We start from the raw sequence: 19257 nt of genomic DNA, 5'->3' as shown, positions 1-19257 counted from the left end.
GTGTGTGTGTGACCTCCGCGCTCCCCAGGAGGTTCCATCAGTAATGAGATGCAAAAGAACACAGTGTGCAGAGTGGGGCTAGGCAGAGAAGCCATGTGATTAACACAGAACCTCCTGCCTAGCCAGGAGACCTTTACAATTACAGGACTGCCCAGCAAAGAGAGAGAGAGAGAGAGAACATTCCTCACATTATGCCAAGGCCATTTCTCTACCATTTCTCTAATAGGGCTCTCCAATTAGTCCTCCTCCCTCCTGATCTTTCCCCATTACCCAATTTATCTTCTATTCAAGTATCTACCTAGCTAAAGAAATTTGGCATGTCCCCATTGACCCTCACCAATTTTTATTGATGCAGCATAGAAAGTATCCTATCCAGATACATCACGGCTTGGTATGGCAACTGCTCTGCCCATGACCACAAGAACCAGCCTCCCCTCCATGGGCTCTGTCTACACTTCTCATTGTCTCGGTAAAGCAGCCAACATAATCAAAGACCCCTTCCACCCCGGACATTCTCTCTTCTCCCCTCTCCCATTGGGCAGAAGATACAAAAGCCTGAAAGCACGTACCACCAGGCTCAAGGACAGCTTCTATCCCACTGTTATAAGACTATTGAATGGTCCTCTAGTACGATAAGGTGGACTCTTGACCTCACAATCTACCTCGTTATGACCTTGCATCTTATTGTCTGCCTGCGCTGCACTTTCTCTGTAACTGTAACACTTTATTCTGCATTCTGTTATTGTTTTACCCTGTACTACCTCAGTGCACTGATGTGATGAAATGATCTGTATGGAAGGCATGCAAAACAAAGTTTTTCACTGTACCTCGGTACACGTGACAATAGTAAACCAATTTACCAATTTAGTTACTTTTGAAAATTACTACAGAATATGCTTCCACTGCCTCTTCAGGCAAAGCATTCCAGATTAAAGCTCACTGCCTCTCACACTGCGTAAATTGGTCCTTCTGAATTTGACCATTTGCACTATTGAAGGTTCTTAATTCTTTCCTTTAACAACCACAATCCTAATGGCCAGTTTCCAAACTGTACCCCCACTGAATTACTTCACCCTCTTCATTCCACAGATCCAGCCCCAGCTCTCCTACAGTTACACTGACAGAAACGTTTCTGGCTAAACAGTTCTTATCTCCTTCTCTTTTAAAACATGGTGAGGACCCAGTCCTGAGTCCTCAGCTACTGCCATTGCAAACATCGTTCCATCAACCATTCCTATTTTATTTCTGTTACCAAGCCAATTTTGGACTCAACGTGCCACTTTCCCTTGGGAAACCTGGGCTTTTACTTCCCAAATTAATCTACATGTAAGGATCTTTCCAAATGCCCCACTAAGATTCATCTAGACCACATCAAAGGTCCTATCCCCACTGAACCTCCATGTTAGTTCCTAAGTGGTGGGATTTGATTTCATATCTTCAAATCGTTAGTTCAGGCCTCCAAGTTATTCATTCACAGCGGAATTACTGTACCACTGTACTTTGATGTGCACTCCTTTCTCTTCTGGGTGAAGATTCTGTTTTACTGTTATCTCTGCTGTTCATTTGCCAATTACATATATCTACAAGCTTAATAACAATGGCTTCCTGTGCTTTGTCATGGTGCTGCTCAATGTTAACTAAACCTTTTAATGTAAAGTCATGCCAAACTTTGAGATAGATTTTGCCCTTGCACTCTCAGGCACATTATCCCATCTCAGGACAGTAACAGCACCTTTGATCGATACTGCGAACCCACCCACCTCCTTCCGTTCAATCCCTCACTCTCTCCTCCCTCCCCTCTTCCGCCTTCCCACTTCCCTTCCTTCCCCTATACTTCCACCAACTTCTACTCAAGACCATAAGACATAGGAGCAGAATTAGGCCATTCGGCCCATCGGGTCTGCTCCACCATTCGATCATGGCTGATCTTTCTCAACCCCGTTCTCCCACCTTCTCACCATAACCCTTAACCCCCCTTACCGATCAAGAACCTATCGATCTCTGCCTTAAACACACCCAATGACTTGGCCTCCACAGCCGTCTGTGGCAACGAATTCCACAGATTCACCGCCCTCCGGCTGAAGAAACTCCTCTATCAGTTCGAAAGGAACGTCCTTTTATTCTGAGCCTGTGCCCTTGGATCCTAGACTCTCCTACTAATGGAAACGTCCTCACCATGTCCACTCTGTCCAGGCCTTTCAGTACCCGGGAGGTTTCATTGAGACCCCCCCCCCCCCCCACCATCCTTCTGAACTCCCGCGAGTACAGGTCCAGAGACATCAAACACTCCTCCTTCTACTTCGTCCTCTATCATCTCCTCTTTCCTCCCCTCTCAGAAGAAAGGGTGGCACGGTAGCGCACCCAGTACAGCTGCTGGCGCACAGCTACAGTGACCCAGGTTCAATCCTGACCCCTGACGGCCTCTGTGTGTGGAGTTTGAACGTTCTCCCTGTGACCACATGGGTTTCCCACGGGTGCTCCAGTTCCCTCCCACGTCCCAAAGACGTGCGGGTTGGGAGGTTAATTAGCCGCTGTAAGTTGCCCATAGTGTGTAGTGAGTGGGGGAACCTGGCGGGAAGTTCAAAGGAATGCAGGGAGGATAAAAGCTGGATTAATGTAAATGGGTGGCTGATGGTCAACACAGACTCAGTGGGCCAAAGGGCCTGTCCTTGCTGTGTGCTCTATGACTTTCCAGAGTACACTGTAGCCAGGGAAGTTGACACATAGCACTGGCTTTTGTTGGAGGCACTGCTGCCAATTTAATTCCGATTTTGATCATGAATTTCAAGTGCACATTTTTAGCCTGAATCACTCTGCTGAACAAATTGGATGGCATGGTACAACATGCATCATTCACACATGCCAGATGTTCACACATGTTAATCAACATAGAACAAAACATAGAACAGCACATGAACAGGTCCTTTGGCCCATGATGTCTGTGCCGAACACAATGCCAATTTAAACTACTGCCTGCACATGATCCATGTCCATCCACTCTCTGCATATTCCTGTGTCTGTCTAACAGCCTCTTAAACACCACTATCATATCTGCCTCCACCCCCACCCCTGGCAGCACATTCAAGGCATCTGCCGCTCTCTGTGTAAAAAATGCCCTGCACTTCTCCTTTGAACTTTACCCCTCTCACCTTAAAGCTATGCCCTCCAGTATTTGACATTTCAACCCTGGGAAAAGGAGTCTGACTGTCTACCCTACCTGTGCCTCGCATAATTTTATAAACTTCTATCGGGTCTCCCCTCAACCTCTGATGCTCCAAAGAAAACAATACAAATTTGTCCAATGTCTCCTTATAGCTAAAACACTCTATTCTGGGCAGAATCCTGGTAAACCTGTTCTGCACCCTCTCCAAAGCCTCCACATCCTTTCTGTAATGGGGGCGACCAGAACTGCACACAATACTCCAAGTGTGGCCTAACCAAAGTTTTATATAGCTGCAACATGATTTCTTGACTCTTATACTCAATGTCCCAACCAATGAAGGAAAGCATGCTGTACACCTTATTTACCACCTTATCCACTTTCAATGAACTATGGACTTGGACCCCAAGATCCCTCTGTACATCAATGCTGTTAAGGGTCCTGCCATTGACTATATACACTCCCCTTACATTTGACCTCCCAAAGTGCAACATCTCACACATGCCTCCATCTGCCATTTCTCTGCCCATATGGTAACCAATCTATATTCTGCTGTATCCTTTGACAGCCCTCTACACTGTCGACAACACCACCAATCCTTGCAGGAGAGGGGGAAGGACGTGGAGGAGGGGGAAGGAGGCATTTCAGAGAAAGGGAGAGGGGGAGGAGTAGGGAGGAGGGGAGGAAGGAAGAGGTGGTATAGACAGAGGAACAAGAAGTTATAGAAGGGGGAGGACGAGAAGGGAGAAAGGGAGAAGGAGATGGAGGACATACTTCCCTGTCTCACTTTAATGCAGACTCAGCATGCTACAGTCAATGGCACATACAACCCAACCCCGGAATCTACATTTAAGCCCAGGGAAGACTTCTATTCCAATGTAAGAGCTGGCGCACTGCCCAAAAGGAGACACACTGATCCCCCTGGGCAACTCCACTGCCTGGTTTGGGAAGGATACAATCCTCTGGAAAGACGTGACTGGCAAGTAGTGAAAGCTAACTCCAATGGAGTCCTCCTCCTGACAAGATGCATGGAGCAAGAGAGACAAGCACAAGACCTCATGGCAACATCTCCCAATACAAGCCTGGCACCCATTAGATCAATTAACACCCACATTACCCACATGACTGTTGGACTGACCACTCCCTTATCCATTACGCTATCTCCTTAACATGTCAGACTAATGTTGCCATAGGAAAATCAAGGTGGCAGCTCTCAAGAATCCTACAAAGAAAGTTATTCCCAGACAGCACCTCAAAGCAACCTCCAGACCTCCCAACCAACAGGAGCCGCAGAGAGTCCACAGCATCTGGAATGCCCCAAAGTTCACCATAATTAGCAACTCTACCAGAAAACACCAGGACTGGGTTGATGAGAATGAGCAGGAGATCCAGAAGCAAATAAATCACAAATGCAAGGATTCCTAGGTTGGAAATTCCAACACATCTCAAGAGAAAAGCATCAGTTCTGCAGACACCTGAAGGCCAAGGTCCCACAGAAAACCCTAAAGCTAAAGAACGGACGGAAGGTGGGAAGAGTGCAGGACTCAGTGATACCCACAACATGCATGGATTCTTCAGCACTGTCTACAAAAGAGATTGCACTTGAGAAGCAGATACAAAGTTTGAGAGAACCTGATGTTGCACCCTATGTGGATGCATCACGGCTTGGTACGGCAACTGCTCTGTCCAGGACCGCAAGAAACTGCAGAGAGCTGTGGACACAACCCAGTGCATCACAGACACCAGCCTCCCCTCTTTTACCTCTCGTTGTCTTGGTGTAGCAGCCGGCATAATCAAAGACCCCACCCACCCAGGTCATTCTCTCTTCTCTCTTCCTCCATCGGGTAGAAGATACAGGAGCCTGAGGGCACGTACCACCAGACCTAAGGACAGCTTCTACCCCACTGTGATAAGACTATCAAACGGTTCCCTTGGACGATGAGATGGACTATGACCTCACGATCTACCTTGTTGTGACCTTGCACCTTATTGCACTGCACTTTCTCTGTAGCTGTGACACTTTACTTTGTACTGTTATTGTTTTTACCTGTACTACATCAATGCACTCTGTACTAACTCAATGTAACTGCACTGTGTAATGAATTGTCCTGTACAAGCAGTATGCAAGACAAGTTTTGCACTGTACCTCGGTACGTGACAATAATAAACCAATACCAATACCAGTGCATAAAATGTAAGTTCTGTCTCTTTTATTTGTGATGATTGTAAATGTAAGCTCTTGCCTGTCATGGGGAATTTAGATCAATAAGATACTGAACTACGGCTGACCTTAAGGTGATGGTCAGATTAGAAAATAAACTCAACAGTAATTTGATGCACAAATATCAGATAATTTTAATATCACTACAGATGAAAACACTTGCAAGTACATCATGACTTTCAGGAGCTAGGTGTGGACTGGTACAGGAGTAGTCATCCAGGCCCTTCAGCCCAACTGGTCCATGCCGACCAAGATTCCCATCTATGCCCGTCCCATTTGCCCATGTTTGGCCCATATCCCTCTAAACCTTTCCTATCCATGAACCTGCCCAAATGTCTTAAATATTGTTAATGGACCTGCCTCAACCACTTCCTCTGGCAGCTCGTTCCATATACTGACCACCCTCTGGGTGAAGAAGTTACCCCTCAGGTTCCTATTGAATCTCTCCCCTCTCAGCTTAAACTTATGCCCTCTAGTTCCTGATTTCCCAATCCTGGGAAAGAAGACTGTGAGCATTCACCCTATCTATGCCGCTCGTGACTTTATATACCTGTATAAGATCATCCCTCATTCTCCTATGCCCCAATGAAAAAAGTCCCAACCTGCTCAACCTCTCTCCATAACTCAGTCCCTCGAGTCTCAGCAACATTCTCATAAATCTTTCTGCACTTTTTCCAGCTCTATGGCATCTTTCCTATAGCAGGGTAATTAAAACTGAACACAATATTCCAAATGTGCCCTATCCAACATCTTGTACAACTGCAACAGAACATCCCACTCATATAGTGCCCTGACTGATGAAGGGCAGCAAGCCTTCAGAGTTATTATGGGGGGGGATGACATAGTGATGGTGTTCTGGACCAGTAACGCCAAGGCATCAGGTGACAATAGCAGCAGTGCTTAAATTCAGTTAATTCAACAAATCATGGAATCATTCAAAAAAACGATGGCTATCGAAACCCATCTGACTCTCTGGGAAAGGAAATCTTCCATCCTTACCTGTGTGGTCTACATGTGACTCCAGACCATGTGCATGATTAATGACTGATGTCCACCATCAGCTTCTCAAGGGCAGTCTGGGAGGGCACTGATGCTGACCTTGATAGCTATATACAGATCTTATTGAGTAATGTACACATGGCCCTGTGATAACTATGTAAAACATGTATCTATATCCCAGGATAAAATTACCTGGATCTAAGGCTGTGTTCTAGGATGAGGGTGATGTTCCTGGGATTTATCTAGATTTCCGTCAGGCTCAGAACACCTGATGTTGAGGGCTATGTGTCCAGATGTGACGGTGCATCTGGGTTGAGGGACGGTGATCCCTGATTGGTGGGGTATACCTGGTCGATGCTGAGTTGTGAAGGTGGTTCACCTGGGTGTGAGGGGGTATTCTCGGGTTGAAGCAGGTGTACCTGGGTTGTGGCAATAGAGGAGTTGGGGGTGCTGTGGTGCATTTAGGGGTGCAGAAAGAAAGAAGAACAGAATGCTCGAAGAACTCAGCAGGTCAGGCAGCGTCTGGGAAGGCAAAACATGAGTGTTGATGTACCAGGCTGGACCTTGAAGCTGGACTAAGAGAAAAGATTGCCAGTGCATAGTATTACAAGGGTGAGGTGGGGTAGAGGGCAGTAGATGACAGGTGGAACCAGATGGGTTGGAATGATGGGAATAACGAACGAGGTGAGGGGGGGGGTAGAGGCTGGGAGATGATAGGTGGAGCCAAATGGAGAGGAGATAAAGGAAAGGTGGTACCAGATGGGAGAGGTGGGAGGGAGTGTGTGGGGGAGGAGAGCACGCAGGCTGGGGGTTACCTGAGACTGGAAAATTCAATCTTCACTTCACTGGGTTGTAAGCCACCCAAGCAGAACACGTGATGTTGTTCTTCTCACTTCTGTTTGGCGCCTCCGTGGCAGAGGAGACGGCTAGGGATGGACAGGTCAGTGTGGGAGTGGGAAGGACAGTTAAAATTACATGCAGCTGGAGGTTCATGATGGCCATTGTGAACAGAGAGCAGGTGTTCTGCAAAACAGTCGCCTGGTCCACCAGTGTGTTCACCAATGTAGAGTAGGCGACAGTTTTGCAGAGAACCTGCGCTCTGTGTAACAGCCACCTCGAGCTTCTGGTTGCATGAAACTTTAACTCTCCTTCCACTTACACACTGACCTGTGTGTTCTTGGCGTTCTGCATTGCTGCTGAGAAGCCAAATGCAGATTGGAAGAACAACATCTCATATCCCACTTGGGAGACCCACCCCACGCCCCAGGAGACCTACCCCACACCCGTGGAGACCTGCTCCACACCCGGGGAGACCTGCCCCACACCCCAGGGAGAACCATCCATATCTTGGGGTATCCTGCCCACACGCCAGGAGACCTGCCCCACACCTCAGGGAGACCTGCCCCACACCCCAGGAGACCTGCCTCACACTCAGGGAGACCTGCCCACACCCCAGGAGACCTGCCCACACCTGGGGAAAATCCAGTCATACCCATGACAAACCCAGGGACACCCCCATATCCTGGGGACACCCCCATATCCTGGGGATACCCCCATATCCTGGGGACACCCCCATATCCCATGTTCATCTCTATATCCCGGGATACCCCCAAACCCTGGGACGTCCCACAACTCAAGCACACCCTCAGCTCCACGGACACCCCCACACCCAGGAGCACTGCACCACCCAGCGATCCCCCCAGAACATTGAAGTTTCCAATTTCCGGTAACCCCAGCCAGGCGCTGTGCACCCCCACACACTCACCTGTGCTCCCCCACACTCACCTGTGCTTCCCCACACTCACCTGTGCTCCCCCACACACTCACCTGTGCTTCCCCACACACTCACCTGTGCTCCCCCACACTCACCTGTGCTCCCCCACACACTCACCTGTGCTCCCCCACACACTCACCTGTGCTTCCCCACACTCACCTGTGCTCCCCCACACACTCACCTGTGCTCCCCCACACTCACCTGTGCTCCCCCACACACTCACCTGTGCTCCCCACACTCACCTGTGCTCCCCCACACACTCACCTGTGCTCCCCACACTCACCTGTGCTCCCCCACACACTCACCTGTGCTTCCCCACACTCACCTGTGCTCCCCCACACACTCACCTGTGCTTCCCCACACACTCACCTGTGCTCCCCCACACTCACCTGTGCTCCCCCACACACTCACCTGTGCTCCCCACACTCACCTGTGCTCCCCCACACACTCACCTGTGCTCCCCACACACTCACCTGTGCTCCCCCACACACTCACGTGCTCCCCCACACTCACCTGTGCTCCCCCACACACTCACCTGTGCTCCCCCACACTCACCTGTGCTCCCCACACACTCACCTGTGCTCCCCCACACTCACCTGTGCTTCCCCACACACTCACCTGTGCTCCCCCACACTCACCTGTGCTCCCCCACACACTCACCTGTGCTCCCCACGCACTCACCTGTCCACCTGGTTTACTTCTCCCTTTGTTCACCTCCTCCATCCCTCTCCCCCACCTGCTTCCACCTCCCTCCACACCTGCTTCCACCTATCACCCACCAGCCCCTATCCCACCCCCTACGTACAGCTCTGCGCCTCTTCCCTCCACAGAGGCTGCCTGACCCGCTGAGTTGCTCCAGCGTTCCGTTCTGTGTTCCACATTTCAGCATCTGCTCTCTCCTGTGTCTTCACACCCAGCAGGAGTAGGTGGGTCTCCCCGGGTAGATGAGGCTGCTGGAGGTGACGGAGTCAGGTTGTGGGGGTGCCCTGGGCGTGAGTGGGGCTGCCCAGATCCTGGGGGGGGGGGGGGGGGGGGATCGCTGGGGGCGTGCAGTGTCCCCGGACGTGGGAGTGTCCGTGGATCTGTGGGTGTGCCTGGGTTATGGAGATTTCCCAGGGTGTGGGGTATCCCGGGAGACAGGGGTGTCCCCGGGAGATGGGGCTGTCCCCATGATATGGAGATATCCCCGGGATATGGGGGTATGCCCGGGCGTATCATGGGTATGACCGGATTTCCCTGGGTGTGGGCGAGTCTCACGGGGTGTGGGGCGGGTCTCCCCGGGTGTGGGAGGGATTCCCCGGGTGTGGGAGGGATTCCCCGGGTGCGGGGCGGGTCTCCCCGGATCCGGCAGCCCGGTCCCGAGTTACCTGGGTTTCCGACAGACTCAGGCTGCTGGCGAGCTGCTTCCTCTCGGCTCCCACCACGTAGTGATTCTTCTCGAAGGCCCTCTCCAGGCGCAGCAGCTGCGACGGCGAGAAGGCGGTGCGGATCCGCTTGGGCTTCCTGGCGAAGGGTCCGTGCAGTAACATGGTGTCCTGGGCCCCGTCCGCCCCTGCCGACAGAGCACCGGTCAGTGTGTTAGCCTCTCCCCTCACCCCCTGCCCCGTCCTCCCCACCGTTCCACCCCCCCCCACTCCCCGCCTCTCAGTACCTGGTTACCCAGATCCCCGTTACCCCCTCCTGTCGACCGACCACCCTCCAGCCAACTGCTGCTGAACTCGCAGGAGCTCTTCCCTGACCCCCCACCCCCACCCGGACAGACCCCCCTCACTCCTCACCCACCCCCGGACAGAGTCGCCACCACCCTCACCCCCACTGCCCCCCCCAGACAGACTCCCCCCCCCCCCACTCCCCATCCACCAAGGGACAGACTACCCCCCCCCACCCACACCCACCCCTGGACATCTGACACTTAAAGCCCGACGTGGCCGCAGAAAGGGCGGCGATGCCCCCGGTGTGTCGCGACGACGGAGAAGTTCTTCCAAGTAAATAATCTGAACTGTCACAGTGTTAGAAGTAACGCAGCGAGTGTGTAAGAGTCGGTGTATTACTGATGTCCAGCCGCGACTATCATTCTGTATATAGTTTGTGTTCTCTGCACGGACACTGTCTGATCTGCTGAGAGTTCCCAGTTTTCTTAGGAAGCTTCTATTCCGCTGTTATAAGACTATTGAACGGTCCCCTAGTACCATAAAATGGGCTCTTGACCTCACAACCTACCTTGTTATGACCTTGCACCTTATTGTCTGCCTGCACTGCACTTTCCCTGTAACTGTGACACTTTATTCTGCATTCTGTTGTTGTTTTCCCTTGTACTACCTCAATGCAGTTATGAAATGATCTGGATGGGATGCAAAACAAAGTTTTTCACTGTACCTCGGTACATGTGACCATAATAAACCAAGTTACCATTTTCTACAGTTCTATGTTCACTTACTCGGAGGTAGGTACGTTGATGTTCAGGTCTATGAACTTTCATCAGAACTGGAAAAGTTAGCAATTACCTGACTCATAGCCAGCTGCTGAAATGGGGTGGGGTGGGTGTGTGGGGCAGAGGGAGGGGTGAAGGGGAGTCATAGGGTCATACAGCACAGAAAAGGCTCTTTGGCCCAACTTGGCCATGCTGACCATCGTACCCATCCAAGCTAGTCCTATTTGCCTGCATTTGGCCCATATCCCTCTGAACCATTCCTATCCAAAGGAGGCTTTGAATGTGCGACATCTGGCCATTTGGATTCAGAACTGGCTTGCCCATAGAAGATGGAGAGTAGTGGTCGATGGGACTTATTTGGGCTGGAGGCCTGTGAGTAGTGGTGTTCTGCAGGGATCTGTACTGGGACCTCTGCTGTTTGTGATGTATATAAATGACCTGGATGACAATGTGGATGGGTGGGTTGGTAAGTTCGCAGACAACACAAAGATTGGTGGTGCTGTGGGTAGTGTAGAAGATTGCCAAAGGATACTGTGGGATATAGATCAGTTGCAGATATGGGCAGAGAAATGGCAGATGGAGTTCAATCCAGCCAAATCTGAGGTGTTGCACTTTGGGAGATCAAATGTAAAGAGACGGTACATCTGTTAATGGCAGGATCCTTAACAGTGTTGATGTACAGAGGGATCTTGGGGTGCAAGTCCATAGCTCCCTGAAAGTGGCTGCACAGGTTGATGGGGTGGTAAAGAAGGCGTATGGCTTGCTTGCACTTAGTTCAAGAGTCCTGAAGTTATGTTGCAGCTTTATAAAACTCTGGTTAGGCTGCATTTGGAGTATTGCATTCAATTCTGGTCGCCCCATTACAAGAAGGATGTGGAGGCTTTGGATAGGGTGCATAAGAGGTTCACCAGGATGCTGCCTGGATTAGAGGGTATGTGTATAAGGAGAGGTTGGGCAAACAAGGGTTGTTTTCTCTGGAGCAGCAGAGGCTGAGGGGAGACCTGATAGAGGTTTATAAGATTATGAGAGGCATAGATAGAGGAGACAGCCGGGATCTTTTTTCCAGGGTCAAAATGTTCTAAGGAGATGTGCGGGGCAAGTTTTTTACACACAGAGTGGTGAGTGCCTGGAATGTGCTGCCAGGGGTGGTGGTGGAGGCAGATACGATAGAAATGTTTAAGAGACTCTTGGATAGGCACATAAATATGCAGAGAATGGAGAGATATGTACCATGTGCAAGCAGAAGGGATTAGTTTAGTTAGGTGTTTAATTACTAGATCAGAGAAATAAAGGACTGCAGATGCTGGAATCTAGACAAAAAAAAAACAAGATGCTGGAGGAACTCAGCAGGCCAGGCAGCATCCGTGGAGAAAAGCAGGCGGTCAACGTTTCAGGTCAGGACCCTTCTTCAGGACTGAAGATAGGAAAAGGGGATGCCCAATATATAGGAGAGAAAAGCAGAGCAGTGATAGGTGGACAAAAGAGGGGAGGCGGGGTGGGCACAAGGTGGTGATAGGTAGATGCAGGTAAGAGACAGTGATGGGCAGGTGTGGGGGAGGAGGGGAGAGCAGATCCACCAGGGGATGGGTCAAAGGTGTGGAGGCAGGTACCCCACGGTGGGAGGGGAGGAGAGGAAAAAAATAGGTGAGGAGAAAAATGAGAGAGAGGCTGGGAAAGGGAAGGAAAGAAGAGACACGGTGGTGGGGGGGGGGGTGGTTTGGTTTACTTAAAGTGGGAGAATTCGATGTTCATTCTGTCAGGCTGCAAGGTTCCAAGATGGAAAAATGAGGTGCTGTTCCTCCATTTTTTGTTTGGAATTCTCTCGGCAGTGGAGGAGACTGAGGACTGACATCAGTGATAGTGTGGGAGGGGGAGCTGAAGTGACCGGCAACGGGGAGATGCAGATCGTGGTTACGGACAGAGCGCAGGTGTTCTGCGAAACGGTCACCTAGTCTGCGTTTGGTCTCACCGATGTAGAGGAGGCCACACTCAGAGCACTGAATGCAGTCGATGATATTAAGGGAGGTGCAGGTGAACCTCTGTCTCACCCGAAAGGACTCTTTGGGTCCCTGGATGGAGGTGATGGAGGTGGTGTAGGGGCAGGTGTTTCACCTATGGTGGGGGCAGTGGAAAGTCCCCGGGGTGGGAGTGGGATGGGAGGGACATGACGGCATGAACATTGAACTCTGCCACTAAAAAAGCCCTCACCTCATCTCTTTCCTTCCCTTTCCCAGCCTCTCTCTCATTTTTCTCCTCACCTATTTTTCCTCTCCTCCCCTCCCCCTGTGGGGTACCTGCCCCCACACATTTGACCCCTCCCCCGGTGGATCTACTCTCCCCTCCTCCCCCGCACCTGCCTATCACTATCTCCTACCTGCATCTAGCTATCACCACCCTGTGCCCACCCCGCCTCCCCTCTTTTGTCCATCTATCACTGCTCTGCTTTTCCCTCCTATATATCGGGCTTCCCCTTTTCCTATCTTCAGTCCTGAAGAAGGGTCCTGACCCGAAACATTGACCACCTGCTTTTCTCCACGGATGCTGCCTGGTCTGATGAGTTCCTCCAGCATCTTGTTGTAATGAGGAGATTAATTAGTTTGACATAACATCGTGGGCCGAAGGGCCTGTTCCTGTGCTGTACTGTTCTATGTTCTATGTCTTCCTGACAAGTTCTTCAACTGTTACCAACTTGGTTCCAATGTCTGATGTCCACCCGAAATTACTAACTTGGTTCCAATGTCTGATGAAGGGTCTTCGACCGGAAACATTAACTGTTTCTCCCTCCACAGATGCTGCCTGACCTGCTGAGTGTGTCCAGCATTTTCTGGTTTTATTTCAGATTTCCAGCTTTTGGGGTCTTGCTTTGCACGGTCTGTGGGGACACGTCGTGCGTGAGCCTGGGGGGATGTCAGGGAAACCGTCAGTTCACAACCCGCGGGCCCTCTGGGCTACGGGGCGACCTTGACTTTCATAGAGACTCGTCTGAGCCTGACTTGCTCCTCAGACCTCCCTTTGTGGAGAGACTAACGTAATCCCCGCCTGTCCCCCGGCTCCAGTGTCACCCGCCCCGACGCAAATTCCAGTCCATCCCCGCCGCTCTCCCACTTAAAGAAATCGCCCCGAGCCCAGGTTGAGAATTTAATCTCCCTCTCTTCCACCGCGGGAACCTTTGATGGTCCCGACACTCAGTCTGCCCACGTTTTCAAATCTCAACAACAAAATCCTTTAATGAGCGGGGAACAGCCAGCTCTCTCCCGTCAATATCACGGGCAGTCTGGAACCTGCTCAGAGCAGGTCCTTGCGGACACTCCGCACCATTATTGCCTCTTTCCCCCACCCCCCTCTCTTTGGTCACCCCCCTCTCCCCTTTGTTCCCGATTTGCTTCTCTCTCTCTTTCCCCTCGTTCGTTCGTGTTTCACTCACACTCTCTAACACCCCCCCCCCCCTCCACACTCCCCCTTTCCCATCTGCCAACCCTTCACTCGTTGTCTCTGCGCTTTCATTCACTCCCGATAGCTTCCCCTCAGCTCTCCCGCTGCCCTTGGAGTCACAGGGTCGGACAGCAGGGAGCAGGCTGTTCAGCCCGTTTCCCAGCGCTGCACCCGGAGCCTCCCATACCTCGGCATTTCAGGTACTCCGCTAAATCCTTCCCAAACGTGAGAATCTCTGTCCCCTTTGAGCAGTGTCCAACCTTGTTATGACCTTGCACCTTAATGTCCACCTGCACTGCACTCTCTGTAGCTGTGACACTTTACTCTGCATTCTGTAACTGCACTGTGTAATGAATTGATCTGTACGATCGGTTTGCAAGTCAAGTTCTTCACTGCACCTCGGTACAAGTGACAGTAATAAACCAAGTCCAATACCACCTTCTGGGTGAAATCAATCTATCCTCAGATTGCCTGCAAACTTCTTATGTCTTACCTTACACCCGTGACTTCTGGGCACAGTCACTTCTGTTGTGGGGTCAAGTTTCCCCGCTATCTACCCTCCCTCTGTCCTTCATAAGGTTATATTCCTCAGTCTCCTCCGTTCCCAGAAAAACAAACCAGTCCCCCCTCACCTCCCAGCTACTCTCTCCCGTTCAGTCTCTCTCTCCCCTTCCCTCTATCACCTCCCCTCTACGTCCTCTCTATCTCGTTCACCCTCCTGCCCGCTACTCCCTCTCTCACGTTCACCCTCCCCCCTCCCTCCTGCCCGCTACTCCCTCCCTCTCTCGTTCACTGTTACTCTCTGTCACACACGATCTCTCGGAATCACGGAGTCGTGGATGGGTCAGAGCACAGAACGAGTTCACTCAGGCCACTAAATCTGTTCTATCTCGGTGATCCAACGATTCCTACTGCCAGATCCGCAACGTCCTTTCATTTCAAGCGATCAACTGAATCGGCCTCCTGTACCCCTGACCATACATCCCCGACTCCAACCACCCGACTGTGGGGAAACACTTCTCCTCATCACCTTGGTTCTGGAACACCAGAAAATGGGAGCAGGAGTCGGCCACTCGGCCCCTCAAGCCCCATTCAATCTGATCGTGGCTGATCTGCCCCAGGCCTCTCCTCCTCTCTGTCCCTGTTCCCCATAACCCTCAATTCCTCCCTATACTGTTCTCCTTCCATACACCCTGGTTCCTGGCCCCCCTTCCAATGAGAACTCTTTCTCTATCTCTCTATCTATCTTTTCTCTCTCTCTCTCGCTCTCTTTCTCTTTTTTCTTTTTCTCCATCTCTCTCTCTCCCTTGCTCTCTCTATTTCTCTGACTATTTATCTCTCTCTCTCTCTCCCCCCCCCACTCTGTCAACACCCTCAGGATATTAAACGGCCCCACCAGAACCTCTCACAACCTCCTCTGCAGTGGGAGAGCAGCCCCGGCTTCCCCAGAACTAAAGTCCCTCCTCAATGGAATCATTATGGAATTTTTTTACTGCTTCACCCTCTCCGAAGCCTTCACACCTTCCCGAAACCGTGGCCCCAGAACTGGGCACAAAGCGAATGTTTCGGACCTGCCACTGTTCATCAAGACCCCCTCGCTCTTGTACTCTTGTGTTTCTGTTTACAGAGTCTAGGATCCCATGTGCCGTGTTAATCAACCTTGGCTGTCACAGTGATGATGTCCACACACACATTCCCCAAATCTCTCTGCTCTTGTGCCTCTTTAGAATTGTGCCTTCTAGTTTAAATCAACTCTTGGACCAAAATATAACACTTCGCTTTTTTCTCGGCGTTAAACTTCATCTGCCGCCTATTCGCCCTTTCCTCTCTATATTTCATTGAAGACCATTACTGACGCCCTCGCTGTTCACTACACCTCCGTGCTTTGTGTCATCCAAGTATTGTACCAATTCCTCTTCAATCTCACTTCGTGTCGCTGACAGTCGTCTCAAAACATTTTAAGAATGACCCGCGCTCGCCCGTTTGGTATCGGAGAGCGTGGTAAATTTTCAATGTCCAGCGGGGTGAAAAAAATCCAAAGGTTTAGAGATCCGTTCTTTTCTAAGCACTTGCTTCTTTATAGTGACCAAATAAACGATTCACACCGCTCTCCCGGCCCCTTACTCTCTGCCCTGATCATCCAGGTAACCAGCGTTAGAAGTTTTAAACCCTATCCATCCCGACCTAAAACTGAAGCTTTCACTTGAATGGGAATTTGTTGTATGCGTTTGGCTACTTGTAATATTTACAAACTGAACAATCAACGGTGTTCATCAGATTGGGGATCCGGCACATTTAGAAAGTGTACATTTTAACAAATAAATCCCGGAGTAGGGAAATGTCATCGGAGTGAATGGAAATGGGAGAGAACGGGGGTTTGAAATAATACTTTGCACTTTTTTTAAAGCCTTTTGAGATGACTGACAAGTTTTTGCAGTGGTTTTTTGCCGGTAGGAATTTAGTGTAGGCATGTCCTTGCTACTCGCATCAGTACAAGCCCTGTCTCCAGGCCGAACCCAATCTACAGGCCGATTTCAATCGCCAGTCAGGTTACATATTTACGGGTTCTCCGCACCCGACAGCGGAAGGTTTTGCAATTTATCCAGAAATATAAGACCCGCCTGGCGGCTTTACATTCACTCATTTTACCCCCAGCGCGTAGCTATGGCATATGCGATAAAATATCATGGGGATGGTGAGAAGTTGTTCACCTCTCAGTGTGACCCGTGTGTCCACGACCCACCTCGTTCGGAATCCTGAACCGACAAGTAGCCAGTTTTGAATTGTCCGGCTGAACCCCAGGGTTCACGGCCCTCAGACAGAGAGCTCTGGGGTTTGCAGGTGTGAGGGAGAGTTTCCTGGGGTCACAGGCCTGGTCCGACTCTGGGATTGTGCCTCCTTGCCCCAGACTCGCCCGCGAGACAGAGAGTTTCTCTACCTCGCCTGACCGACGCCTTTATCGTCCGTCACTTGGATCAGTAATTGGAACTGATGTGATTGTTTTACTCAACGGCAGTAACAGGGTGTGTGATTACCCGCCAGACCGTCTCACGATTCACTCTTCCCCGTATCTGTTTGATTTATAAATTTTTTGCTATAATTGTCAGCCTTTGCTGAGTATCTGGTTCGGGGCGGGTTGAAACCTTTGGACTGGAGTGGTAAGAATTCTCAGTAAATTCCATCCTAACTGTCACATCTCAATCAAGTTTATATAGAGAGAGAAAAATCTCCATTCAGTGCAAATATGTTGCCGGTGTGATCGTTGTAATAAACTTTCACACATTTAATTCTCCTCCAGGAGGCTTTTTTTAAACTACAAAGAGCCTTTTACAGGATACTCTGTGTGAATGTGATAAATTCGTTTTATTCCCCGGCGCTTACTAGTTACATGAAATTAACTTAAAACTTGCTGGTACTGCTGCCGTGTTAGTTTCCGATGGCCCTTGTTCCGCCCTTTTCTGGTGTGGGTTCTATAACGGCCTGGGGCTTCTTTTTTAAAAAAAATACATTGAAGCTTTAAAAGATCTGCACAATTTGAATGTCTAAACGGAGACGCTTGATTTTGAAACTATTAGTCGAAGAGCGGGTTCATGTGACATTGTTCCTAATCCAACAAGGTTCCTTCTCACTCAGATCAGACTCAGCTGCCTAAATTAATCTCCAACTAAACATAACTCAGATATAATCAAATCTGTAATTCAGTGAAATATACATTAATCAAGAATAGATTTAATAGGTATTTACGTGTGTTTTGCTTCTCTCAATCGTGTAGAAATTGCAATTATTTTCATAAAATTGCGGCATAAAATGTTATATCTATGGATTTTGATCAAATAAAAGAGAAACTTAATTTGTATTCACCGCCTTGTACAATTGTTACAATTAATTGCAAACTTATGCATAGAAAATAGCTGTAATTTATTTGAGCGCATTAGTTTTACGTTGGAACTCTCTAAATACAGATTCCGTGTGTGTTGCAGTTTGTTATCTCGTCTATATCGTGGCGTCTATATAATATTATCTTTCTAATATAGGTTCTATTTCATACATTCAGCTTTTCACTGTATTTCGGTACATGTGACAATAATTAACCAATTACCAATGTTACAATTATCGTATATCATAGCGTATATCGCAGTTATACAATTTATACACATTTATAGATTCTGTATATGCAGCTCCTAACTAGGTAATTGTATAATTCTATGTAGCATCTATATTAATTAATTTATATTAATTCAATTATAATTAAAATCTAAATAGCTTATGTTGGTTTGTTAATTTTTAAACATTTACAATCTTGAGTGCGCTGTTCATCTATACACTATGTAGGGTTTCTAATATAATTAATATAAAATTCATACATATTTTAGTCTATATATTGCAATTCATAAGCACTAATTTGTTCTTGAATATATGGGCCAAGTCTACATATCATTTTCCAGCATGATGTGACAATTTAAGCTGAATTAATCTTCACTTACCTTGAAACCTGTGTCCGAATAATCGGTTCCTTAAGACCCAGGGGTAGAAATTGAGAGGGTCTCTGTGTTGAGACGAGAAGAACGGGTGAGGACTTTGCAGGTGATGAGTCCCGAGCTGGTGAGGGTGGACGGGCAGCGTGGGGTGACTGACCGTTTCCTGGAACATAAGGTCCGGCCCCGAGTACAGAGAACGACCCGCTGTCTGGAAGTTGGGGAACGCATCGGCGGAAGGCGGGTAACTGAGAGCGGTGGGTCGGAGAGGTTCCTCCGGCGACAGAGGGCTGTTATCCTTCGCCACCAGAGACTCGATTGTAAAACAGCGTTTGGTGGCTGTGTGGAACATGTTCATCTGAAGTTGGTGTGCAGGACGCGTTCCTCCGCCGGCTTGAGGAGAAGCTCAATTGTTGAGTGGAGTGGATAGTTGGCGAGCGCACTCGGTCATTGATATAGGCGGAGGAGCTCCTGGATAGAAGTACTGACAATGTCAGACCTCATTAGACCCAATGCTTGCTGTTGGGTATATGTGTATGTGTGTGTGTGTGTGTGTGTGTGGTGTGTGTGTGTATGTGTGTATGTGTGTGTGTATGTGTGTGTGTGTGTGTATGTGTGTGTGTTTTGAGAAGGGGGAGGAGGTGGGGAGAGGGAAGGGGAGGGAGGGAGGCGGGTGGAACTCCGTTGATACCTGGCCGTGGGATTGGCCCACACCTGCCCACTTGGAGGGCTCGCCGGAGACCCCCGGGACCCGGCGGTGGCCGC

At 49.6% G+C, this 19257-nt stretch overlaps 1 protein-coding gene across 1 annotated transcript in view; it reads right to left on the bottom strand.

Annotated features, from left to right (window-relative positions):
• The window catches only part of emx1 (empty spiracles homeobox 1), a 45052-nt gene extending 25973 nt beyond the window's left edge, over positions 1–19079 (bottom strand). The window contains exons 1-2 of the mRNA XM_052038915.1: positions 18502–19079; positions 9522–9706 (exon numbers count right to left, since the gene is read on the bottom strand). Of these exons, the coding sequence (XP_051894875.1) occupies positions 9522–9706; positions 18502–18850 (534 nt within the window). The 5' untranslated portion in view covers positions 18851–19079. The remainder of the gene's footprint in view (positions 1–9521; positions 9707–18501) is intronic.
• Positions 19080–19257: the final 178 nt, after the last annotated feature.

The sequence above is a fragment of the Pristis pectinata genome, chromosome 2 (genome assembly GCF_009764475.1).
Source record: "Pristis pectinata isolate sPriPec2 chromosome 2, sPriPec2.1.pri, whole genome shotgun sequence".
NCBI lineage: Eukaryota > Metazoa > Chordata > Chondrichthyes > Rhinopristiformes > Pristidae > Pristis > Pristis pectinata.
This window is presented reverse-complemented; position numbering and strand designations above follow the sequence as displayed.